Source organism: Alligator mississippiensis, chromosome 13 (genome assembly GCF_030867095.1).
Source record: "Alligator mississippiensis isolate rAllMis1 chromosome 13, rAllMis1, whole genome shotgun sequence".
Classification (NCBI taxonomy): domain Eukaryota; kingdom Metazoa; phylum Chordata; order Crocodylia; family Alligatoridae; genus Alligator; species Alligator mississippiensis.
This window is the reverse complement of record NC_081836.1, coordinates 4281906-4307017: the sequence shown is the minus strand read 5'-3', so window position 1 is coordinate 4307017 and position 25112 is coordinate 4281906. Positions and strand designations below refer to the sequence as shown.

The following is a 25112-nucleotide window of genomic DNA, read 5'->3' as shown; positions in this document are numbered from 1 at the left end:
GTCTCCAGGCAGGAGGGTTTGGAGTCAAAAGAAGGCAACCCCTGAGCTGGGCTAGACTATGGCTATAGGATCTTGCAGCCCTGCAGGGGTGGCTAATGCTGTGACTGTGCAGAGGGGCTGCTGTTCCCTGGGTGCATAAATGTGTACCCCAGGACACAGCAGAGCCGGTTCCCCCTAGGCGGGCTCTAGTTGCCCTCAGCTGGGCTCAGGCTCTGAGGGTCTGCAAATTGGTGGCTTTGGCTTGTTGCTGTGCCTTTTTGCAGTGGGAGCTGCCTTGTTCCACACAGCAGCAGAAAAGAAGGGCCCTGCCTAGGTAGGGAGGTGAGGCGAGGAGAGCCCAGTCATGCAGTGAAGGCCCACCAGAGCAGCCCACATGGCACGTGCAGAGGGGCTCCACATGCCCTGGGGAGGGGGTCAAAACAGTGGCGTGTGGCTCTGCGGCCTGTGCCCCTGCCCCTGGGGCAAAGGTGGGGGGAGCTGGCTGCCCAGGGGCTCCCTTGTTGTGGGCCCAGGGCACGGTGCAGGTGATCAGGGGGCCGGGAGGGGAGGGGCTGGCAGAGCTGGCTGGCAGCACAGGGTGGTGGAGCCCTGCCCTGGGGCTGTGGGGTTAAGTCCTGATGCCAGCAGCATATCCCTTTTGATGTGTGTGCTTGTTTGCCTGCAGGGCGGGCAGCGAGGCGGGTGAAGAGACCCGTGGGAAGGCCCTGCAGTCAGGTTGGCCCTTTGGCAGGGTGGTTCGGGACACTGTCAGCGGTGGCAGGGGCTGCAGGTTCAAGTCCCCGAAGGCTTGAGTCCCCTGGTCACCATCTACTACGCAACCGTTTCCCCCTCCGGCGCTTGCCTACTAGCTGGAGCTCAGGGGTGATCGCAGTTGCAAGACGGAGGGGACTTGAATGTGCAGCTCAGTTGGAAAATGTCCTGAACCACCCGGTGGCTCGCCGGGTTTTTTTTTGCCTTGATTTTGGGCCCCAGGCCCCCAAAAAGGAAAACCCAAAGTGCAAAAAAAACCCCTGCCCTCACCCAGGGAGTCACTGGCCCAGGTCCCCCCCCCACCCAGCCTTGCCCCCCTGACCTCCCCACAACCCAGCGCAGCCTTGTGCACACAAGGGACTTGCTGAGGAGCGAGGGGCCAGAGGGCTCCAGCCAGGCAGGGGCTTGAACCCACAACCTTTGCCACCTAGGGTAGCACCCTTACCACCGGAGTACCAGGGAAGGCTGAGAGCTCCTGCTGCTGTGGGCCCCATGAAGCGCAGCGGCCAGGCCCCGCCATGGAAAGAGCAAGGCGCCTCCCCGCAAAACAGGGGAGACCAGGACCAGAACCTGGGGCCTCAGCACCCACACTGAGAGGCCCAGCACCACGCACCACAGGGCCAGGCTGGTTCAGGCTCTTACTTCTAGGCCCCTTAACTCTTTAGCTGCAGACATGCATTGGCCCACTACAAGGGGAGTCCTGGGAAGGGCATGGCCCAGTCCTGCCTCATGGCCTGGTGGTCAAGGCCCTGTGCTTTCAGCAAGGGTCTGTGGGTTTGACTCTGCACAGGGGCAGCATCCTCTGGGCCCGGCTTTCACTCTTGCTTTATCCAACCATTGCGGGCCAAGGGCCATCATATTTGCCATGCCAGAGAAGACTTGATCCAGCCTCCCATGCTCGAGTCCACAGACGTCAGGCTGGAGGCCATCTTTTGCCTTCGTTTCCCACCATGGGAGTTACCTGGAGAAAGCGAAGCTGCGCTGCACGTCCCTGTGGGCTGTGGGCACCCGTCTTCTCCGGCTGCTCAGCAGGGACCACTGCGGGGTCCCAGCTCCTGCGTGAGCCCAGCCAAAGGGGTGCAGGGAAGTGGGGCTCGGAGGCCTCCAGCCACAAGGGAATCGGGACCCCCAGCCCGCACTGTGCAGCACCGTGCCCCGTCCCCCGGCTCTGGGTGAGACCTGGGCTTGGGGGCAGCAAACGGTTTGGGCTTCACTCTGGGAGCTGGACAGCCGCGTCCCGCGGAGCTCAGATATGTCGGAGAAGGCCGCCTGCCCCAATGCCTTCCCCCCGTCTCTGCACACAAACACACGCGCACACACATTCAGTGTGCCTACCTCTCCACACACACACTGTGTGCCTGTGTCTGTACACACACACACACACAGAGTCTAGGGTTACCACATTTCCAAGTCCAAAAAAGAGGACACCTGTCACCTGGGGGGCGAAAGGAATATGATAAGGGGGTAATGACATGCTGTTGCCCTGCCCCTTCCCAGTCTGTTGCCCCTCACAAGCCGCATCCCACCCCCAGCCCTGCTGTCCCCCAGTCCAAACCCACTGACCCCAGCACTGCCAGTGCCCCTCACTCCCAAACAGCAGTACCCTGCTCCCCACCCCTTGCTGCCCTGCAGCCCCCTGGCACTGCCAGTGCCCCGCACACCCAACCCACAGTCACCTATCCTCCGTGCCGCTCACTCCTGATCCACAGCCCCTTTACCCCCACCCAGCCCTGGCAATGCCCATCACTCCCTATCTGCAGCCCCTGCCTGGCTGGGGTCTGGTTCAGATCAAGGTTGAGCTGTGGAGCTACTTCTGAGACCCTCAAAAAGCAAAGGGCCACAAGGCGGGCGGCTGCTGGGCAAAACCCAGACCAGCACCCAAGGCCTGCTGTCCTTGTGGAGGGGTCACAACGCTCTGCCCAGGAGGCCACTCACCGCCCCAAGAAGCTTCTGCCGTCTGAAGGCGTGCAGGAGCTGTGCAAGGGGCAGGCCAGTGGTCCAGCACCACGCACCACAGGGCCAGGCAGGTTCAGACCCTCACTTCTGGGCCCCTTGACTCTTTATCCGCGTCCTGCAGAGCTCAGATATATCCGGGAAGGCCGCCTGCCCAAATACCCTCCCCCCGTCTCTGCACACACTCAGTGTGCCTACCTCTGCACACACACATACAAATACACTGTGTGCTTGCCTCTGTACGTACACGTACACACACACACACACACACACACACACACACACACACACACAGTGTGCCTGTCTCTGCACACAGACACAAACAGTGTGTGCCTGTCTGTACACACACATACTGTGTGCCTGTTTCTGCACACATGCATGCACACTCTCTGTGTCTAGGGTTACCATATTTCCAGGTCCAAAAAAGAGGACACCTGTCACCGGGGGGAATATGATAGGGTGGCGGTGACATGTCGTTGCTGTGCCCCTTCCCAGTCTGTTGCCCCTCACTGACAAGCCACATCCCCCCACCCAGCCCTGCTGTTGCCCCTCAGTCCAGACCCACTGACCCCTGCAGTGCCAGTTGCTCTCACTCCCAAACAGCAGTACCCTGCTCCCCACTCCTTGCTGGTGCCCCTCACTCCCAATCTGCAGCCTCCTGGTGTTGCCAGTGCTGTGCACACCCACCCCACAGTCACCTGTCCCATTCCGTGTCCCCCACTCTTGATCCACAGCCCCCTTCCCCCCACCCCGCCCTGTCAGTGCCCCTTACTCCCAACTTGCAGCTCCCTGCTTTGCCCCTGAGTCCGGCTGGTGCCTCTCACCCCCAACCTGCAGCCCTGCAGCAGCTCAGGCACTGCCTTTCACCTCTGATCTGCAATCCTGCCTCTCCCAACACCTACCTGCCCAATGATGCCCCTGACCACAGCCCCCTGCCTCCCAGTCCTGCTGCCCAAGCAGCTCTGGCATTGCTCTCTCACTCTCTGTCCCTTCCCCTGGCTGTTTGTTGCAGTTCCTTGGCTCTCCTGTAAGGTGATTGGCTGTTGGGGTCATGGGGTCACTTTACCCACTGCTCCCAGCTGGCCCCTGAGAGCAGAGGAATAGCAAAAAACCTTGGCATTGGCTCTTATTTTCAAAACCTGCCTGGATGCAGAGCAGGGGGCCAGAAAAGAGGACATGTCCAGGAAAACCCAGACATATGGTAACCCTATAGTATGTTTGTCTCTGTGCACGTACACACACACACACTCATTCTTTCTCTCTCCCCCTCCCTCATTGCACACGCTTGCAACACACCCTCCTGCTCCTAGCCCCAGGGTACCCACATGGTCCCTGCACTCCCATAGTCCAGCGATGCAGCCACGTGCAGGGAAGCAGTGAAAGCTGCAGCAGGCAGACACTTCCAGGTTGGGAGGATTAAGGGGGATGGGGCTGGGGGTGGAGTGGGGCCTTGCTGGTGAGTCCTCCTGGCTTCCCCTGGGTCTTACTGCCCCTAGCTCCTGTCATCTTTGACAGGCAGTCAGGAGCAGATAAATATTAATTTTCTAATTTTTTGAAGGGCCCCGCAAGCCAGAAAGAATGGCCTGGTGGGCCAGATCCAGCCCCAGGGGCCATATTTTGCCCACCCCTGCACTAAGGGTTGAAGTGACTTTCCTGAAGTCACAAAGGAAATCCAGGAACTGATATCAGCTCTCACAAGAGCCTTGTCTAATACTTTAACCACAAGGGCCTCCTGGCTCTCCCAACCTGCTCTGACACAGGCACTGGACCAGGTGCCCCAGCTCTGACATGCTGACAGGCTAAAATACAGCTGAGATCACATATTTGGTGAATTGTTTTGTTTGCTACCAGGCCCAGGCCCAGTGTGGGGCACAAAACATTGGACCAAAACTCATCGTTTCATGTATTAAAGTGAGAGGCAGAGTTGCATTTGAACATTTAATATATCGGGATGTTTAGGAATGTTGCAGGATGATTTTGTGGCTTTTCTTTGCAACAGTAATAAATCAGCAGACTGGTAGGTGTCTTGGGCCCCTAGACAAGTATGTTTTATTTTTGTATTTGATTGCACTGAAGCAGTGGTATTTTTCAGTGTGGTTCAATGTTTCTGTGATCTCACCACAGTGCTGGGACGTGATTCAATAACTGGTGATCAATCCAACATATTTTATTTTCTGTTTTATTTTTTTCCTCTAGGCCCCGCAATATGAAGTCAGCTCAGGTTGTGTTGCTAAACAAAAAACTCAAAGCAAAAATAAATAATAATAAAAGAAACCAGACATTTTCTTTCAACATTTCTTTTTTTTTATAAAGGAATGTCTCATTTAAAAAAAAAATCTGAAATACCTTTTAATTTTTAAATTACCTTTAACTTTGGGGAAATATCTGAAAACCTCCCCAGAATGCAAGCCCAAGTTCCACTCCAGGTAGTGTGCAATGCTTTGTTCCCCCTGAAATCTTTTTCCAGCTGGCTAAAAAAATTGGCAAAATTGGATAAGAAATTATTTTTTTGAGTTTTTTTGCTGAAAAGACCCCCAGTTATTCGTACAGTTCCAAATGCAAGTGTGTATTCCCTTTCTCCTAGGAAGGAGTGAACATGAGAGCAGATGGCACAGTAGGCAAGTGCTGTTCTTTTGCAATCTTGCTAGAAGAGACAGACTGGAAGGAGAAGCAATATGAGAAGCTGAAGTGAGAACTGACAGCTCACCCAAGCTGCTTACGGACTGATTGCTTTTCTCCCCTGTCAAAAATTTGACGAAAACCCAAACTTTGCATTTTCTTCCAAATTCTTTTTTTGGTTAAGAAAATGCAAAAGACTGATTCCCCACCCCCTTCTCCATTTTGACACCAGAAAATTGAATTTCTTTTCAATGCAGGGGGTTTGTTTTTTTGCCGAGAGCCTAAAACTGAGAAAATAATTTTTGCAGAACTTCTAATTTTTTGTCGAAACATCATTTTTTTTATTGGGGGAAAACAACATTTTGATGAAAAAATATCGACCAATTCAAGCAGGCATGCTAAAAACAAACATCTTTGCCCATTTAGAGGAGCAACTGTCATATGGGGTTTTTTTTTTCCTTCTGTTGCTTTATTGCTAGTGGTTGACAAACACTGCATGCCATTGACACTTTGTCAGAAAATGTCTGGTTTCTTGGGGCTTGGAAGATGCTTGGCCAACAGACTGGGCACATAGGAGGATGCAGCCTCTTTCAAGCGTGAGGCATCCTGTTCTGCCCACTCCTCCCAGAAATGGCTCAAATATTCAATGCAACTTATACTGAAATGCAAAAGAGGGTTGAAACTCACCATTGGAGTCCTCTGTTCCTCTTGGAATATTTGGGTTTTCTAGTTAAAATAAAACAGAGAAACAGAATTAGACACAAAACCTAGATAAGGCAGCATAAAAAGGAGCTTTATGTGCACGCTTGTCTCTTGGCATGGGACACTATTAGTGTTTCCTTTGCACCATTGTGATGCTTTGCCTTCTGCAAGAAAAAAATCCCAATGTTGCGGGGCCAACAGAGCAAGGAGCCCTATGAGAGTTAGCTGCGAACTCCTGGGACTTGTTGCGTTTCATTAGCGGGAACTGAGCCTTGTTTTTCTTGCAGATCAGAGACCCGAGGTCTGATAAATCAGGAGCTTTCTCCTTTTCCTCATTCATCCATTAAGAATAGTTTCCAGATCCCCCTCTCTCCTCAGTGGATGGCCATTTCTTGAAAAGGCCTGTTACACTTTCTAATGACAGTCACACTCCAACTTCTGAGCAGCACGGAAGAAGTTGGGCGTGAGTTTTTGTTTGCAGGGTGTAGTATTGGTGGTATCGGTGGAATAAGGCTATTGTGAACAAGCTAGAAAAACACAAGAGGTAGGGACAGTCTTCCCCAAAAGTATGCTACATACCAAACACTATCAGCCTGGTGTGGGTGTCTGTGGACCCTAGCGGGTTCTGCGCGGTGCAGCGGTACATGGAGCCGTTTAACTCGGCCGGCACTCTCTCCAGGACCAACTCCTTCCCGTCATGCTCGGTGCTACCATCGAGGAGCCTGCTCCCAACGCGGGTCCAAGTGAACAAGGGCTCAGGGAAGACTTCATTCTGCAACCCAAGGGGGAAAACACATCTTTACAAGTGATTTTTACTACAAGCAGCAACAAACTTTATAGCAAACTCCACTGGTCCCCCCTATGCTAACAGAATATCAGCTACAGAGCGATTAGGGAACACATTTATTTTCTCAACGAACCATAAGGTCACAAACCCTGGGGTCTACGGAGCACAGGTTGAAAACCACTGATCTAGGGCTAGTTTAGACTACAAAGACTTGGGCGGGGGGGGGGTTCAGTTTTATCAGCGTTGCCTTCAGGTGGAGGCAGGCACGGGTTATAACACCATCATCCCAAATAACGTAAGCAGTCCTGGCGATGGGACCCGTTGGCGCTGGAGTTGCGAACGCGGTGGGAATTTTGCCAGCATAACCTTGTCCGTTAGGGACGTGCTTTGTTCACACTTCTCGCTGACACACTCATGCTAGCAAAACTTTGCAGGGACTCAATGGTCTCCGAGCATGTTAGAGACTCTCCAAGTGGAAAAACAGGCTGGCCTTGGTCATCACTGCAATGCTAGAGCTCAGCAGGAGGGGCTTTCTATACTGCGGCTGTGTAGACACACGGGCACTAGCCTTCCTCTTGCAGGAGCAAGGATGTGGCTGGGTGCCTGAGTAAGGCACCCTGGAGGCTTGTGCCTTTCTTGTGGTGGGTATCTGGGCGAGCTAGATAAAAGCTAGCCGGGGTCTGTCTACACCGGCTGCAATCACTCTGCTTGCCTTCAGCGTAGGCATCTCCTTAGAGGCGCTCAAAAGGCGGAATAAATTAAATGGCACTTAGTTAGATTTTTTTAGCTTGCTTAGCTGTGTTAGCTACAGATAAAAAGGCATTAAGCAGATCGCAAAGCCTCGATACACCATTTGCAGTTAGAGGCATGAGATACAACTTAAAAGATAGCAGGGTGTGTGTGTGCACCGCTTTGCACCTTGAGCCTGTGCCAGGCGGGCGATGAGTGCTACCAACCGGAGGAGCTGGAAGAAGACCGGCAACCTCTTTATAACAGGGCTGGTTATCGCACAGGACATCAGGCCCTGGAGAGTTTAGCCTCTAATAACAAACTGCTTAACCCATTTGGTGATTTTTAGTGGCTTGGTCTTTGGAAGGAATGAGGGTGCTTTCTAACCGCCTGCTGGGTCATCCAGGCTGACCGACACAAGGGGAAACCTCAACCTCTTGCCTCCTGTTAAAACTATAAACTGCTTTGCCTGGACTTCTCTCGTGCCAGTTGTCCTGTGGTTGCGAGCATTAGTTAAAAACACACCTTTCTTTCTTGGTGAGGAACCCCCCCCCCCCGCCCCAGTTATAAAGGCCTCATATTTAGTCTAGGGGGAGAATACCCCTGCCTCTATGCCAGTAAGTCTCAGGCTAGGTTCATCATTTCTTTTCCAATCATTTCAAAGTATAAATAGTCTGGGCTGGAGATGTACAAAAGTGTTGGCAGTTGTTGAGTGAAGTGATTTCAATTAGAGGAAATAGCCTTTGACAAGAAATCAATTTTTAATTGAGAGAAAAGAGCTAGTTTCAAGAGCGGAGGATGTAACTGGGCGTGCAGAAGAACTGGACACCTTGCTTATCTGCAACCGGTGCAACTGGCCTTGCCTGTCAAGTAACCGGGCACCGAACTGCCATCGTTACCCATTTGCACGCGCAGTTCCTTGCTGCGCGCCCTGCCAGCATGCCAGGAGCTGCTCGATGGCGTGACCAGCTTTGGATAACAATTGAGCCCTGAAATCAAACCCGACCCGTGCACACTGCTTCGTCAAACAGAAAGAAAAGCACTCTGCTCCTTTGTGAGTCTTGATAAATCTGCTGCAGTGGAAGACTTGGCACGCAACGGGCGCCTATCGCCATCTGTCAGTGCCACCGATACCATGCTACGCTGAAGCGCTCAGACTGGGAGGAAGCCTGCCGACCTGGAAGCCCTGTACCAAGATCCGAACAGTGTCTCCAACCCGGGCTCTCGACGGGGTCATCATGATCTTTGGGCCTTTGGGAGCAACTGTAGAGAAACAGGAGAGTAAGAGAATAGATGTCAACAGAGCTTCGAGGCCCAGCAAAGACAAGTGCTTTTCCAAAGACAGCTCTTGTCTCAACTGAATCAGGTGGGGAAGAGTCATTGAGGTGATTGAGACCCATCCTGTGGAGTGCAGCCTAAATGCCTAGATTATGCTGTAGTTAAACCAATGGCCATGGGCCTGATAGATGGATGGGTAGTCAGATGCCTACATGATGCATGGACAGGCAGAGAGATAGACGGATACTTTCATGACTGATAGATGGACAGACGTGTCTTTAGGTGACTGATAGGCAAGTACCTTCCAGACGATAAATGGATAGACAGATTCCTACGTGATGGATAGGCAGAATACCTGCATGAGACAGGCAGAAAGGCAGATATTCATGTGCTAGGCACCCCTGCGTAAGATCACTTGCTGGGCAAGTAGGTTTTTATTACATATTTATTCAAATGATTCTTTTACTAAAATCAATCAAACATTTCCTGCAGCACCAGAGGCGGATAGGAAAGCCGGGAAATGGTTTAAATTAAAAACGATTTTTTTTTTTTTTAAAAAAGGGAACCCCTTCCAGAAAGGAATGGCAATCCCAAAGTCCAGCATTTCTCCAGGACCACGTGGGCTTCCCTCTCCCCACTTGAAGACGCACAAGAATGAACATATGAGATTCCCATTGAGATCCATGGCAACACTCCTTTTGATTTTAACAGAGAAAGACCAGCCTTTAAAACAATCCCATAGATAAAGGAAGACCCAGCTTTGCTTAGCATAATTTTTCAGGGTTTTTTTTCACTCTTTTCCTCCATTCCCTTTTATTTATACTTCTTGTCTTTCCTCCCTTTTGCTCTCTCCTTACCCCCCTTTCTTTTCAACTAGGGAAGCCTCAGATACCTCCAGAGAGTCACCCTTAGGAAGTCTCTCGAGACACAGAGCCATCTCTGAGCTGCTCTGCACCACCCAGCGACGCCAACACTGCCAACACCTCAAACCCTCACTCGATTCAATGCCTCCTTCCCCTTTCCTTGCATAGTGGCCAGCTTTTGCAGCAGGAGGCTCTTCGTGGAAAGCTGGCATTGTGCGGCGCCCTCCTCTCCCAGCACCAGCCCAGCGCCTATCCCCTTCCCCCTTGCCAAGACTATGGTTTCATTTGTAGTGACTGAAAACCTAGTTAGTTATTATTAAAAAAGCTCCATGCTGGGTGCTTGGCCAAGCAAGGAAAGCAATGACCCTGCAGGCACCCCGATTGTCACTGAGTGGAGGGAGAGGGCTTACTTGCTAGTTAGCACCCCGTGATGGACGGGGCTTTGTCCGATGTCCTGGAAGAGACCAGGGATGGAGCCAAAGGTGCAGCTGCAAAGGTGTGCTGTTGCCAGGGAAGCATCATGCCAGCTCCTCAGTCCCTGCCACCTTGCTTCATACCACCAAGCAAGACCAAGCAGCCACTGTGCACAGAGGGGGTGCCTCAATTGTACCGTGCCCCTGTTTCGCCGGTGGTCCCCGGTTGACACAGCGATTGACTGACCGTAGCTCCCATTCAATCGGCTTCCTGCATCACCGGCTCCGGTGCTGTTGCCTTGCCTTGTTAGCGCCAATCTCAAGGGACGGGGTAGTAGGAAAGAGACTCAGTGCCACGGCTGGCTACATGGGAGTGCCAGCATCGGGCCTTCCCTTGGGCTTCTTGCTGTGTGGGCCAGTGGGCACGGAGAAGGCATGTGTCTGCTGTGATGGGAGTTGTCTCATCTTTTGCTGGTGCACAGAAGTGTAGCGCTGATAGTTGGCCCTCCCTTTCCTCAGATGGCTGGTGGTGGTGGGATGGCCGTGGGGAATTCTTGCATGCCGTGGCAAGAGGGCGAGCGAAACCCTTCTGCCACCGCCTTGATCTGCCCCAGTGCTCCCACACGGCAGCCCGCCTCCCCAGCACTTTGTCAACACACCTGGATCCTGACCTAAAAGACACCCTCCCTCCACACACATGGACATCCACGAGAGATTATCACAAGGCACAACAACCCGCTTCCTGGACCAAAGCAGTCAGTGGAAGGCTCTGATGTTGGCTGCATCTACGCCAGATGTGAGACCTCCAGGATCGGATTTGCAGAGGTGTAGCTCCCATGCCCTCCCTAAGAGATGGGCTCTCTGCTCTTCTCTACTTCAGACTTGCAATGGCTCATTGCACCAAAACCCCTGTTCAACCTCGGAGCGGCCTAGGGTTGTTGTAATAAGGCTGCTTTGCAAGCCAGAGCTCTAGGAGGGTCGGACCCGAGGTGGTTTTACAAAGCTGTATGGGGAGGTCATGCTACGGTGTGTGCGTGCATGCATATGAGTGCGTGGGTGCGTGTGAAAAGAGGGTAGGGTATCTTTTTAGGTCAGGATCCAGGTGTGTTGACAGAGTTGGCAGAGAAGCCAGCAGTGGATTAGCAAGAAAGTCTGCAGGGCAATCCCGAGCTGCCCTGGTGAGCCGGAGCCCAGGACTGAGGGTATCAGCACAACTGCATCTGTCCTGCACGTGTTGGCAGTGCCGAGGGAGACTCCCACCTCCCGAATGCCCTGCTCCGTTGCTGCCCGGTGATCAGAGTTGCACAGGAGCTCCAAGTAAAGCTTTCTTCTTTGCTCTTTCCAAAGCCGAGGCTTGCTGAGCACCTGGGGTACCTGTTCTCTTCTCGGCGGTGGCGCGACTGTGATTTCTGGCTGCCGTGTCCCCTGCATTCCCACACCTGCAGAACCCAAATCAATTCCCTTCCAGGAGCCAACAGAAGAGCATTTATAAGGCACCATGATGAATAAATCAGAGCCAGGGAGAGGCCTGGGACCCGCCTGGCCTGTTTTGTATGATTGCTTCTGGCAGGAAATTTATTTTAAATGTTTCGTTGAAATACAAGTGGCACCGGGCGGGGACGTCTGGGGACGCGGAGCCTCATCTGCAGTCGGGTCGATGAGGGCTGGCTGAGGCCTCTAGCAAGGGCGACGGGCCCTGGTGCATTTGCAAGCAGTGAATTCAGAGCCATTGGTTTTTTTACAGGGACCGTGAATCCTCTGCTGTCTGACACTGCAAATGGCACCTGGTTTAGCTTTGCCCCTTTAGCAGGGAACATCTGGTGCCTGGTAACATATGGGTCCTTTTAGCTGGTGAACAGACATCCGTACCCACCAGCGACTTGGCCTGCTGACTGCACCACGGTGAAATCCATCCTGAGGAGTGAATCACAAAGCCTCAGATAACACGCTCGGGCTCTGGTCTCCGGAGCCGGCAGGGACAGACGGTCCCCTAGCAGCTGAGCAGTTCCTGTAAATTGAGGGCATTTCTGCAGGGCTTCTGTGGTGCCCTTCTCATCCCGCAGTGCTGTAATTATAGTACAGATGTATTGGAGGCTCTGCAGAGACATGCTTACAGCTATCGACAAATCTGACTTAGGAACAGGCCCCACCAGACCAGGTTTGGCCAGCAGCTTGGCCCAGGGCTGAAGATGAAGGTGTGCGAGTGATGACTGGGCAATGACGGAGCCATGTGGAGCAGGAGGAGGTTTCTTCCAAACCCCCATCAATTAATTCCTGAAACTGGATTTTTTTTCCTTCACTGCATGCGACTGGGTATGCTCCGCTGGCACATAACCAGTGCAAAGTCCTTGCTCTCAATGAGGATGTGTGCACTGCATGCTCTGCTCATTTGCTCCCGGCATGTCCTGGTGGGAACGCAGCACGTCCTGGCGGGATCGCTGCATGCCCTGCTCATCTGCTTCTGCTCCCACATACCAAACCCAAAAAGCCAGCCGCTGCAGGGCATCCTCGGAGCCTGCTCTCGAGCACATCGGAGAGCGAGGTCTCGCATGAGCAGCTACAAGGGGATGTCCTTGGTGTGACTTCGCTGCTGAATGTGCAGCGTGATGCGTGCAAACAGGGTGCGCGGTAAGGAGTGTGTCCCTGCTGGGATACACATGGATGTAGTGTAGACATGGCCGGTAACACCTGGTGGCCGGACAGAGGTTGGTTATGCTTTGGGTATGCAGAGGTTGGTTATGCTTTGTGTAAAAATGTACTTCCTTTTACCTTTCAATTCTCACGTCTGCGATGTGAAAGGATGGAGACGAGCGCCTCTGTGACCTTCTCTGTGCTGCTCATCACTTGCTACAGCTCTAGCAGATGTAATTCCTCTCCTTTTCTGCCAGCCCCATCATCCGATCTACTTAAACCATGCTCATGTCCGGTGTTTTGCTGGCCGGCAATCAGCTCCTTAAGCCCCTGTCTTACGTTTGTATTTGCTGGAGTTCTTGCTCTTTACTGTTGGCTTCACTTCCATTTCCTGAAGGAGTCTGTGGCTCAGATTACCACTTGCCCTTTGACATTTAACCGTGCTGCTATTTTCCTCACCTCCCTGCTTCCTTGCTGCTGTCGTAGCTCTGTTCGAAGGTGCTCAACTTCCATACGGTGTTGATTGTATTCGACATCTCCGGAAATGAGACCCACGGATGTTCATTCCCCTCCAGCGTAGGGCAGACCTGCAGGCTGGCTCCTGCCCTTTCTGCTTCTGCACTCCTGGATGCCGTCCTCTCCTGGGCCCCTCTCTCCTGCTTCTCCTCGTGTTACCTGTCAGAAGCACTGTCAGATTTCATCCCTTCTAAAACCAGCACAGCCTCCCAGAGTGGTTTCTTTTGGGGGAGGATCTCAGTCCTCCAGGACCTGAAATTCCAGTTACAAGGCCTTTAAGGTTGCCTGAGTGCTGATGCAGTGTCTTATGGCTGCAGCTCATATGCCACCTCTCTGTCGTTGCAGCGGGATGTCCTAGTATTCATTTACCAGCCAGGAAATTCGCACTGCCGTTCTGGTTCCTTATACTCCCCCAAGAAGTATAAGGAACTGGGTTCAAAGTGATCCCTATAGCTGCGCGGTATAAAGTGTCAGGTCAGAGCGAGCCCATTGCAGCGGTCACTGATAACTCTGCCACCCAACTTGGGTTCAAGTCTGGCCTTTTCGCAAACAAGTGTGCAAGCCTGGTGCTTGCACGTGCTAGTATTCGAGGAGCTCATCTGAAGGCCAGTTTTGATATTCCAGCCTGTCGCTTTGGACTCTGGAAAGGATCTGGACACTTGCAGAAAGTGTAAGGAAACCAGGAAGCGAGCAAGCAAATGCCTGTCCCTGAGTTCGACTGCAGTTACCCGTCGGGGCTGTCTGCCCATGGAGAGCTGACTGCTGTCTCTGGGGGAAAAGCTATAACCATGCCATTCACTCTGGTTATGCCACCGTGCCTTGCAGGTGATGGGGCAGTCACAGTGCTTCCCTCCATTGGAGGCCATCGGCTGGTGGTTCCCTATATCATCTCAAGGAGCTCCTAACGCAAGCAGACTCGACTCTCTTCATCCGACAACATACTGGGAATCTGCCTTTACGTGGGAATGGCCACTGAGCTCATTGCTGGTTGATAGGCTGCACACACCAACACTTTCTTCAGCCCTGGTGCATGGTGCTGCTTTCAGATACTCAAAGTCAACTTTTGACTTCAACAAGGCTGGCCTGACACTTTGCCTAAGCTGCTGGGCCATTGTTTCTCTGCTGCTGTCCACTGCCCTGCATAGAGGGCTTCTTCCCGATGGAGGGTTTCAGGAGCTGGGACTGCTGAGAGCTGCAAGGAAGTGAGGAGGAGGGGGTTGATGTGCCTGAAGTCAGAAGAAGGGTAGAGAGAAACCTGATCAGTGCCTCCCGCCCTACCGGATGTGAACAAGAGCCTCGGCATAAAATGAATGGCATCAAACCTGCCACCGAATTTCTCAGCAGTCACCTACTGTGGCTGGGTATAAAAAGGAGCTGGCTAATTTTTATGGGCATTAATAAACACCGGCGCGGTAGTTATGCATGTGAATAAAGGGCTAATCAAATGTGATGCTTCGGGGTGTAAGCAGATCACCTATGGGACTGAGGAAGGGCATGGATGGCTGTGCATCCTGCACCTACAGTACTGCACGACTGGCAGGTTAGAAGCGCTGTGTGTGTGTGCACGTGCACGTGCACAGGGTGGGAGGGATAGGTGGGTATATGGTAAGTCCCAGCACAGGGACCAAATAGCTCTTGGCCCACTGAAGCCATATGGATCCATTTTCTGGTGGAGGGTGGACTGCTACCTGAAGAAGGGTCCTCCTCAGCTGCTAGCAGCAGGTGCAGGCCATACCTGGGGGTGGTTTTGTTTCCGTCCTGCCACGACAGTGAGCATACGGGCCAGAGGGGACTTTTACCCCAGCACAGCCAGTCTTTTTGCCACGCAGTCGAGCACAAGAGGCACTGGGATTTTTCACGGGGGCCAAGACGCTGCCGAGTGCGGGGGGAGCTGAGCAGCGATGTGATTGCCATAAACCGCACATCTCCGAGCCGTTGCTGGCACCTCTCAAAACATGCTCCCATATTAATAAGCATGAGAGCGCGTCACTCATTAAGTAGCTCTGGCCTCCAGAGACAGCAGGCGTCGGCGAGCTAACGAGGCGGAGCATAAATGAAAGCTACCCTGCCCCCCCTGCTCCGCCTGACAGGTGATTAATCGCCTGTGACGGCCTGACACAACGTTCCCTGCTAACGGAGAAAGGCGGTAGCAGGATCCTTGCATCCTTGCTCCCTTTCCCAGAATCCACCTGGATTCCCTAACTCGAGGCTGCAAAGAAGCCACTTCTCCTACCTGGCACACATGCCTCGGGTGGTGGCCTGAGCGGGGGTCCTGTGAGTCAAAGCAGAAGGGAAGCATCCCCTGCAGGCACACGGGCCAGAGCAGGGAGGAGCGTGCTGCAGCTCCGTGCATGCTTACCCCTGACCCTTGCCTCGGATGTCTCATCTCTTTAGCCCCTGCCAACCTCTGGAGCCCTTGGGTTCACAGCTGCCACTTGCAGTTTGCATTCGCAGTCCCTCCAGGACCTGGGGACAGAAGATGCTGTCGATGTTCCCTGCGCTGGGGAGAGGCGGTGGCATTGGGTTGGGGAGCTGGTGGCCAAATGAGGGGTGCCAGCTGCGGTCTGCCAAGGAAGCACCAGTGTCAGGGCTTCAGCAAAACTCATCCAACGGAGCGGCTGCCCTGTCTCTGCGCAGGGCCACTGGGTTGGGGGTCTCCCAGGGCAATTTGCAGAGGGAAGTTCTCACCTGAGGTCCTAGACTAGGCTAGGAGGAGAGCTGTGGGGCGGTCTGGGAGAGCTCAGCTGGTCTCAGACTTTGCCTCTTGGTTCCTCCTCTGAGATCCTGAGGTTGGGCAGCATTGAGATGAGCTGGGATGCTTGACGAACGGTACCCTGCAGAGACGGCCCTGAGCTGCAGAGCTCAAAACTGGAATCGGATCTGCCCAGCGTTCGTGGGCGAATGATCGGGTGGGGGTTCAGCTGCCTCTGAGAGCGCAGGGCTCGGTCCTGAAGACTACTCAGGTGAAAGTATCTGAAGTGTTGGCTTGAGTTTTCCTTGCTTTTGACAACTCCAAGCAGAAGTTTGGATGTTGGGTATTTTATTGCTGGCAGAGATGCTACCAGTGGCCTCTGCTGCCAAGCTCACTGCTAGGAAGGACACGGTGGCTGGAAGTGTCACCTCCTCATTTACACCTGGTTGCTTTGTCACATCCACCGACGATAGCAGGGTTGATGTCATAGGGTCCTTCTTGGTCATCAGTGAGGGCTGATGCTGGGACTTCCAGAGCTAAAGCGCTGAACTAATACAGCTAGAGCAAGAGGTCCCAGCCCACCAGTGTCCAGCTAGAGCTGTCTCTCTCAGACCCTGAGGGCAGATTCCTATTTCACAGCGAGGGTTGCCCAAACGGCAGTCTCCTGGTTGCATACAGTTTGTGGCACTTGTACACAGTCTGTGTCCACGCGGCTACTGAGTGTGCAGAGCAGGCTACATGCTGGTCAGGCAGATAGAGGAGGGGGGCTCCTGTGTTTCAGCACCAAAAGCGGAGTCCTTAGGGCACTCTGTGCTCACCCAGGCAGTGGGAGGTGCAGGTTATAGGCCCCTTGAATGAGAGGAGATTTGAATATACATGTCTTTGATATTCCAGCACAGCATGCTAGGTGCCAAGCCACAGGGCAGGTATCGCTGTGGCCTCTCTAGTGCTCCTTTTGAAACTGGTTCCCTGAGCAGCGAAGAGAGGCAGATATGTGGGAACAGGAGGAAGAGGGCAGATGGCCCTGGGTGATGCATAGTGGTGGCAGTGGGTGATGCACAGTGGTGGCAGTGGGTGATGCACAGTGGTGGCACTGGGTGATGCACAGTGGTGGCAGTGGGTGATGCACAGTGATGGCACTGGGTGATGCACACTGATGGCACTGGGTGATGCACAGTGGTGGCAGTGGGTGATGCACAGTGGTGGCACTGGGTGATGCACAGTGGTGGCACTGGGTGATGCACAGTGGTGGCACTGGGTGATGCACCAGGCTATAGCCTGGGGGCCAGGGCATGGTGCTGGGCTGTCAGAAATAGATTAAAAGCCCTTCTGGGTGACAGGGACTAGACACTTCAGCCTCCTGTTCCTCACCACTCAGCTGCTGGGTAGGAAACATGGGCAGGCTGCCCTTTAGCCAGAGTTTTGGGACTTAACCACACACCTGCCTGGCCAGAGCACAGATTAACATGCGTGATCAAGAGCTGTGTGATGATCGTGTGGCCACGCTGCGGGCGAAAGAGCATTGCAACGTGTCTCTAAAGGCCAAAAGTCCAGAGTCCCGCAGACCTTGTTCCCCGGAGGAGAAAGAGGCATTACTGCTGAGACGGGGAGGCAAAAAGAGGTTGCCGCAGAACTATCCCCCCGTATCTTTTCTCCCAAGTGGGAGTGGATGTGGGCCTTGCACCTATTATCTCCAATAGCATCTGGAAGGGCAGGCAGCTATATATAGCATTGCTTCTCAAGGAGGAGCGGGGGGTTCGGCTTAGCAAGTACCTGTCTGCAAAGCATTTAGCTGTTTCTGCGGAAACCCATTGTCTTGGAAGTGTAAGATTTATGTCTCCCTCAGCCAAAGGCGGCTTTCCAGCCAGGATTAACATAAAAGGTATTTTGTCTTTAATATGTAAATGCCGGAGCCTGACAGGAGAGAGTCGTTCTTCGCAAGGTGAGGCTCAGTGAGCTGTTTGATCAGGACACCGTTCTTGGGATTAGCTCCTTTTAGACAGCGGCTAATCTTTTTCCAGCCACGGCAGGTTGGTGGGGCGGGAGTGGGGGGAGATGGTGGAGCCAGGGGGTGTTGGAGCCAGATCCATTTTAATGACCTTTCTGAGGGGATTAAAGCCTCGCTGGCTGGATGGAGCGGTGCTGTTCGCCTCCTGGAGCGGTGCATGGCACCCGGCGGTGGGGTTCGGCTTTGGGAATGGGTCTCTTGTGGCACCTCAGTTATCTTTGCCACCAAAAGTGCAGCTGCCGGGGTTGCGATAAGCGGCAGAAAACAGAGGGAGTTGAAAGGAGGGGTCTTCTGCTACACTTCCCCTCTCATGCGGGCGCCGGGATCGTGGTGGGGCTCCGACACAAAAATAAAATCTAAACTCCACTTCTTGGGTCCTGGCGTCGATCGGACCTGGGGGGCCTGATGGTAACCCAAGCCGACACCTCTGAAAAACCCGGAGACGGACGGGAAAGCCGCCCAATGCCCTGGCGTGGGGCGTGGGGAGGCTGGCTAGAGTTGGGAGAGGGCAGAGAGAGCTGGAAGCGTGGCTGGATGAGGGTCGCTTCAACTTTCACAAAGGGCAACTCCATGAAAGCAACTTTTTCCATGCTAAGGGCTCCATGGAGGAGCTGGCGGTGGGGCTGCGTGGTTCCCCAAGATTAAAATGAGGATAAATAGCTGACCACCTCTGCAAAGTGGGGTGAGAGCTACTGATGAAAAGGCCCCGTGAAAGCTAGACGTTGCTTTTACCTAGCATGTCAGCTGCAAGCTATTTGCTAGCTACGACGGTCCAAAATGCCCACTGTGTCCGAAGGCAGACAAGGTTCTTTGGGTAAATCCGATATTTTTTATTAGATCCACTAAAATTGTTGGAAAAATTCTTCTGTGCAAGCTTTAGGGTACAAACACCCTTCTTCAGGCAGAGGAGGCCAGCCCATTGGGTCCAGCAACACCCAAACCCCAGAAAAAAAGGACGAAAGAACGAATGTATTTCACTTGAACTTCTGACAATCAGGAACGGGAACGGGACTCTAAGTCTGCCCTTCCTGACCGATAACTCGATGTACCCATCAAAGACACAGTCGTGCTCTGCCTTTGCAGATAAAGCTCGCCTTTGGGAAATCAGACACATGACCAGTCATCGTGCAGCATCTCCCTGCTAAAGCTAAGCTTGTGCTTGGGGGAAGCTGTGCCGAGCTGGAGATACCTGCACCCATTTTCCATGAGCTTCTTCTGCAGGAATGACTCCAGGCTTTCTGAAGCTAGCAGCTCTTTTTTCCCCCTTTTTACAGCCCTTCTCTCTCAGGGCAAGGATGCCATGCTCATCACTAGCCCAGAGACTAGGAACCAGATTCAATGCCCAAAGAGGCCTCGCCAGCTCCCACTGATGACGGGTCCCATCCCGAGAAGATCCCCTGCCATAGCACACCCAGTGCCACAACCATCAGAAATGATCACTGTAGCGAGACACCGTCTCTTAACACTCACAGACCTCGTTCCTTTGATCCAGCACAGGGCTGGGGATGGGCAGGCAGAGAGAGGACTTCAGATCCCTCCTCAAAAGGGACAGGGCCCTTTCTTTGCATCACGATCCCAGCTCCAATTAAGCCCTCCACCACTTGGCACAGCTATGCCTAGCACGCATAATACCCAGAGATTATTGCCCACTCCGGGAGGCGGGCAGGCAATGAAGGAAAGATTGAAGGTTGCATTGATCCTTAGCATCTGCCTTTCCCGGTTTTCAGAGGTTCGGCTGTTACCAAAGCTGACATTCGGAAAGGGCGGCTGACACGACGGGACAACTTGAGCACCGCGTTCATGAAGTTTTTTTGTCAGGCAGTACTCACATGAAAGGCTCTTCTCACCTCCGACAGAGCTGGGGTCTGTGTGGAAGCTGGAGGTTCATTATCCGAAAGGGTGCTGCGGCGTTTGCAACTTAAAGGGGTGCGGGATTTGTGCCAGGGGTTACACGACGTAAAGCATTGTCGGCGTTCAGGGAGATCAATGGGCAGCTACGCCCGCCATCCCATCGAAGCCACTTCATTTAACAATCACACCGTGACCTTTTCATTCTGGAGCGTGTCTGCAGAGCGAGGTTTTATATATATATTTTTGCTCCAGTGAAAGGCAAGAGATAATTAATCTTGGGTGCCGGAATCTGAAAAATTAATGAGAGTGGCTTTAATCCCATCCAAGCTGTAAAATAATGGGCCGTGTAGAGAAGCTTTTGCCATCCGATGGGCTCAGCGATGACTGGGAAGATGCAACGTGCTTCTCCTGTTCTTTGCCTTTTGAAGTCCCGGTGATTTTTTTTTTTTGAGGGGTTCACGTCACAGATTGAGTGCCTTGACAAGTGGGTTTGTGGGGGGCAGAGGGAATGAAAAGGATCTGCTTTCATATCGTCAGCATGATCTGGAGCTTGCAAAGCCTCGTTAGGTTTGACGCTGGTTGCCAAAGACGAGAGAGAGCAAAATATTCCCCTTGTCCTCCCACCCGTAATTTCCTTTTCATCTGAGTTTTGTTCTATCGGGCTGCAATAACCGTCGCTCAAGGCTGAAGGCTGCTCTCACTGGATTGGTAATGGACTGCAAAGGCTTTTGATTCTGCATTTGTTGGTTGGACTCCAACCTGGTGAGGCTGCAAGGGGAAGCTCTTTCCGTTGGATGACCCTGATAGGTACAGAAAGGGCAGGGAGGAGATTTCCAGTTCTTGATCGGTCGCTGGCTACATCATGGTTGCAAAGAAGTCCCTGGTCCCCTCGAATTGGTTGGCGTTAATGGCTTTCTCGAGGATGGTGGATAGCTTGCTTCGACCGGGGAGAGTCGCTTGCAGGGTGAACACCAGGGAAGTTGAGTCCACGCTGCTCCCGTTCTGGGGGCAGATGGAGGGGTTCCCCCCAGGCATGCCTCACTAGCACGGCATCTACCATGCAGGACAGGCAGAGTCCGCTCCAGATCACAGAACCATAGAAATGCGGGTTGAAGGGACCTCAGGGGGTCACATCTAGTCCAAGCCCCTGCTCCAAGCAGGACCAGCCCCAGCTACATCATCCCAGCCAAGGCTTTGTCTAGCCAGGTCCTAAAAACCTCCAAGGATGGAGACTGCACCACCTCTCTGGGTAACCTGTTCAGTGTTTTACAACAAGTGAAAGAGTTTTTCCTAATATCCAACCTAAACCTCCTTTGCTGCAACGTGAGCCCATTACTCCTTCTGTCATCTGCCACCACCGAGAAAAGTCCAGCGCCATCCTCTTTGAAACCCCCCTGCAGAGACTTGAAGGCTGCTATTCAATCCCCCTCAGTCTTCTCTCCTGCAGACTAAATAAGCTCATTTCTCTCAGCCTCTCCTCAGGCCCTGAACCATTTTTGTTACCCTCCGCTGGATGGGCGGATGGGAAGCTCTGAGCAGATGGGAGGCTTTGAGCTGAAAGCCCAGGAGACCCAATAGCTGCTCTCCTCACTGCTGAAGCTGGGCAGGGGTTCCAGTGCAAAGCCCAGGAGGGCTCAGCTGCCACCCAGCAGCCAGCAGAAGGCACATGCAGACAAGCCCATGCTTTCTGCTGGCTGCCATGGTCCCTTCAGCCACCAGCACCTTCCCAGGGTGCATCCACCCCTTGCTGATAAAGCTGCAGCAGTGGGACTGCACGTGGCTGCTGGAAGCTGTGCAGACAGAAATGCTCTGGCTACTTCCCTGGGGTGGCTGGTGTCTGTCACCATAAGGGCTGGGGGCAGATGTGGCCTAGGTTAGGGAAGGCATAATTAATGGAAAGTAGGGTGGTGAGGCTCAATTTCTGAGCTATGGAGACCCAGGTGTTTGCATTTTGAGGGAGGAAAGATTAACTTACTTATTCTCTCCCTAACATCAGAGTCATCCAGATAGTAATTATTCCCACCCTCCCACTCGCTGGCCTCCTGATGCATGGATGTTACATTATTTTCCTTTATGAATGGTAGCTACTACTTAATACAGATTGAAATATCTTGTCTTTGTTTTGCTGCATCAAAGTGTCTGTCTCCCGTTTGCTTAATTAAACAGCCCGGCACTAAGAAACAAGCATCTCCTGTTTAGTTCATGATGATACTCTGCACCCGGGCAGAGGCAGTGGGGTACCAGTCCCTTGACTGCTAGCCACGTCCTTGAATTATCAGACATGGGCATCTCAAGCACGTATGGCCATCTTCACCCAAGCAAGGGTGGAGGCATGAACTTATGGCCATCTTCACCCAAGCTGGGTTGACATGAAGGAGAAATCAATGTAAAGGGTGCAAAAGGGAGTGGAAGAGAAGTGGAGTGAAGGAAGATGGTTGGGAGAGAGAACGAGAGACAAGGTGGGGTAGGAAAGGAAATGGAAGAGAGAGCTGGAGGAGTGCTTGGAAAAGCGAGACCATATTCATTACCCCAAATATGAGCAACGAGCTGCGGGTCCAGGCAATTACAAGTTACATCTTGCTCTTTAAACCATGCCCCTCCCGGTCAACTTCCCCGCTCCATCCCCGCATTAGGACAGCAAGACAAGAGAAACGCAGGCCTTACCTAGCGTGACCTCGGACTGCATAGGCATGGAGAGGGCAGGGTGCTTGACTTCACAGCTGAAGAGCGCCTCGTTGTCTATCTGCGGGTTAAGTGTCCACATGAGCATGGCCCGCACCTCCACGGTGCCGTCGCTGATGGGGATGTGCGTGTGGTGGAAGTAGTAGATGGGCTCCGTGTTGGGGACCCACCGCGGGAACTCCAAGCTCACCACAGTCTCTGGGATGATCTCCGTGGCTGGGCTGAAGAGGAGTCCCGGGTCGGCGGTGAGGCTCTTGAAGGGGTCCTCAGTGTACGGCCGCCCCCCCCGCTCCTCCACGTCCAGGAGGGACAGGGACTTCTGCATCTTGGTGTCGTCCAGGTCGCGGTTCAGCAGGTTGCGGGGAGCTCGGCCGTCTTGCAACCCGGCAGCGCTGGCTGGAGGCTCCACGAGGGGCACCACCTCTAGGAGCTCCCCGTCTCTCTTGAAGTACACCTGGAGGGGCAGAGAGAGAGGGCCATGGGCTCCTGCCACCCACTGCATTTCCCAAACCATCCTCTTTGCACTAGCCAAGACGCCTCCCACCTCCCCGGTGTGCGGGGACCCCCAGGAGACAGCACTGTCCTGGAGGAAGGACAACTTTGCCGCTGCCTTCATCCATTAGACAGACTTCCCTAGTGATCAGAGGTGTCTATGCCCACGTAGGTCTATGCCCACATATGCAAGGCTCTCTTTGGGATGCACACCCTGCCCGCGGGGCTGTGACCTGCAGGTCGTGCCATGCCATAGGGAAACTCCCTGTGGGACAAAGCCTTCAGCTGCTTCCTCTCAACACCCAACCTAGGTGTGATGTCCTCTGGCTGATGCTGGGAGAGACCCTCCAATGGCTGCTCGTGCCTTCAGCTGTCCACAGATCCCCGGGAACCCAACAGCTTATGTCGGAGTGGTTATAAAACACGCCGAGGAGCCGAAAGAGGCACGAGTGAGAGTAGGATCGAGGCTGTGTTAGCTTCCATCTTTCTGCTCCACCTCGTGCTCTTGCAGCACTTCCTTGTGAGGCCAGAAATCAGCTGCATCAGGATGAGCTCAGCTGGGACCAGAACTGGGCCCTACTAACTTCCTGGTCCTAGGTGCTGGCAGCTAAAAGAGACAGCCCTAGCAGAACCTATCACAGAGTGTGATAATGTGGGCTTGTGTGTGCAGGAGAGTAGGGGAGGGCGTTGCTTGAGGCAGTCTGGGGGCGAAGGTGATGGTGCAGCTGCCTCTACGCTGCATCCCTTCTCACATGCTCGGTCTCTCTGGTCCACCTCCGCCAGCTGCTTGTGGCAGGACTCTCTCCCCCAGTCCACTGGGGCCCTGATCCTGAGTGGAGCCCTTAGGCACTACTGGAAAGCAAGGAATACAAATGATGGAGGTATGGCTGAAGGTGAGGAAGTGTGTGTGTGTGTATTCATGCATGCATGCAGGTTGTCTCCAAAGGTGCATGCACAAGCGTGTAGTCATGTGCATCTGCATATCTAAGGTGTGCGCACACACACGTGTGAAGGAACATGTGAGGGTGTGAGGGTGAGTGTGCCTCAGCAGAGGAAGGGGGGTGTCAGCAGGGAAGGTGTCGGCGTGCTGGGGTGGGGAGCGGGTCTGAGTATTGGGAGTTCAGCATGAAAACCCCTTGCAGACACAATGCCTCGCTAACGCAGGATTGCATTCCATTTCAAAGAGCTCCTTTCAAGTCTCTGAAGTCGTGGTGCAATGTAAAGGCAGCGGGACTGTTTGGTGATAAGTGTTTTAAAAATAGCAAAATATTTTTATTTAAATGCCTTAAACATCAGCCTGAACGCACAGAAACACCTCCCGAGCCTTTGAAAGAGAAAGGAACCCCATTGGCCTCCTGCTTATGTTTACTTAAAGGAAAATCATTCAGGAAATAAGTTCAGAGGCTGCCTTAAAAGAAGACAAAACCTGCTGAAGGCAGCCTCGATGCAGCAAAATATCTCCCATTTAACTGCACTGTTTTGGGTTCCCAGAAGGCTGGCGAAGAAAAGGACCTCTGCGTGTGGACACGGACAGATGTGCACGTATACCCTGGGGTGATTTGTAAACCCAAGCCAATTACATAGGGATCAGGGGCAGACAGATGTGGGATAACTCCTCACATAGGTTGCTGTTACGGTGCCTGGCTGCTGGGCGGTAGGGGAGCAAGGAGCAGTTATTGTGCCTTTTGCAAACGCTGCTTTGGGATGAGCAGGAATGGATAAAATGAAAGCGGTGTAACTCGCACCAGCGGTTCTTTGAAGGATACGAGCGGAGTTACCCGGTTGAGAAGTAACTGAGGCTGGTGGGCTCAGCCCTGGCAGCCTCTCCAGAGCCCGAGTGCCCCCCACTCAGCACAGCTGCTCATAACGACCCCCTCCCTCCATCAGTACCCAGCACCCCCCACATGCCCACCGCTGCCCTAATCTGTACCCTTAATCGGCCCACCTCCGCTACCCTGCGTCTCTCATGCAGCTGGGAAACGGGAGGGCATACGAATGACAGCGCTGCACCCCACAGCAGACCCAAGGCCTGGGCCGCCTCTGCGCCAATGCCCCCTCCCGAAACCACGCTGCCCTAGGCGAGGCAGTAGGCACCGCTCTGTATCACAGCCTTCAACAGCCGTGGCCGGGCTCTGGCTTGGTTTTT

The 25112-nt window shown here is 53.4% G+C and overlaps 1 protein-coding gene across 2 annotated transcripts in view; it reads right to left on the bottom strand.

The window, feature by feature from the left end:
- The window catches only part of IGSF21 (immunoglobin superfamily member 21), a 205513-nt gene that overhangs the window by 7198 nt on the left and 173203 nt on the right, over nucleotides 1–25112 (bottom strand). The window contains exons 6-10 of one of the 2 annotated variants that reach the window (XM_059716216.1): nucleotides 22665–22928; nucleotides 22457–22535; nucleotides 8718–8803; nucleotides 6604–6796; nucleotides 6010–6048 (exon numbers count right to left, since the gene is read on the bottom strand). In XM_059716216.1, coding sequence (XP_059572199.1) covers nucleotides 6010–6048; nucleotides 6604–6796; nucleotides 8718–8803; nucleotides 22457–22535; nucleotides 22665–22928 — 661 coding nt within the window. Of the gene's footprint in view, nucleotides 1–6009; nucleotides 6049–6603; nucleotides 6797–8717; nucleotides 8804–22456; nucleotides 22929–25112 lie in introns of both variants that reach the window. The other variant, XM_014601646.3, reaches the window with a different exon arrangement.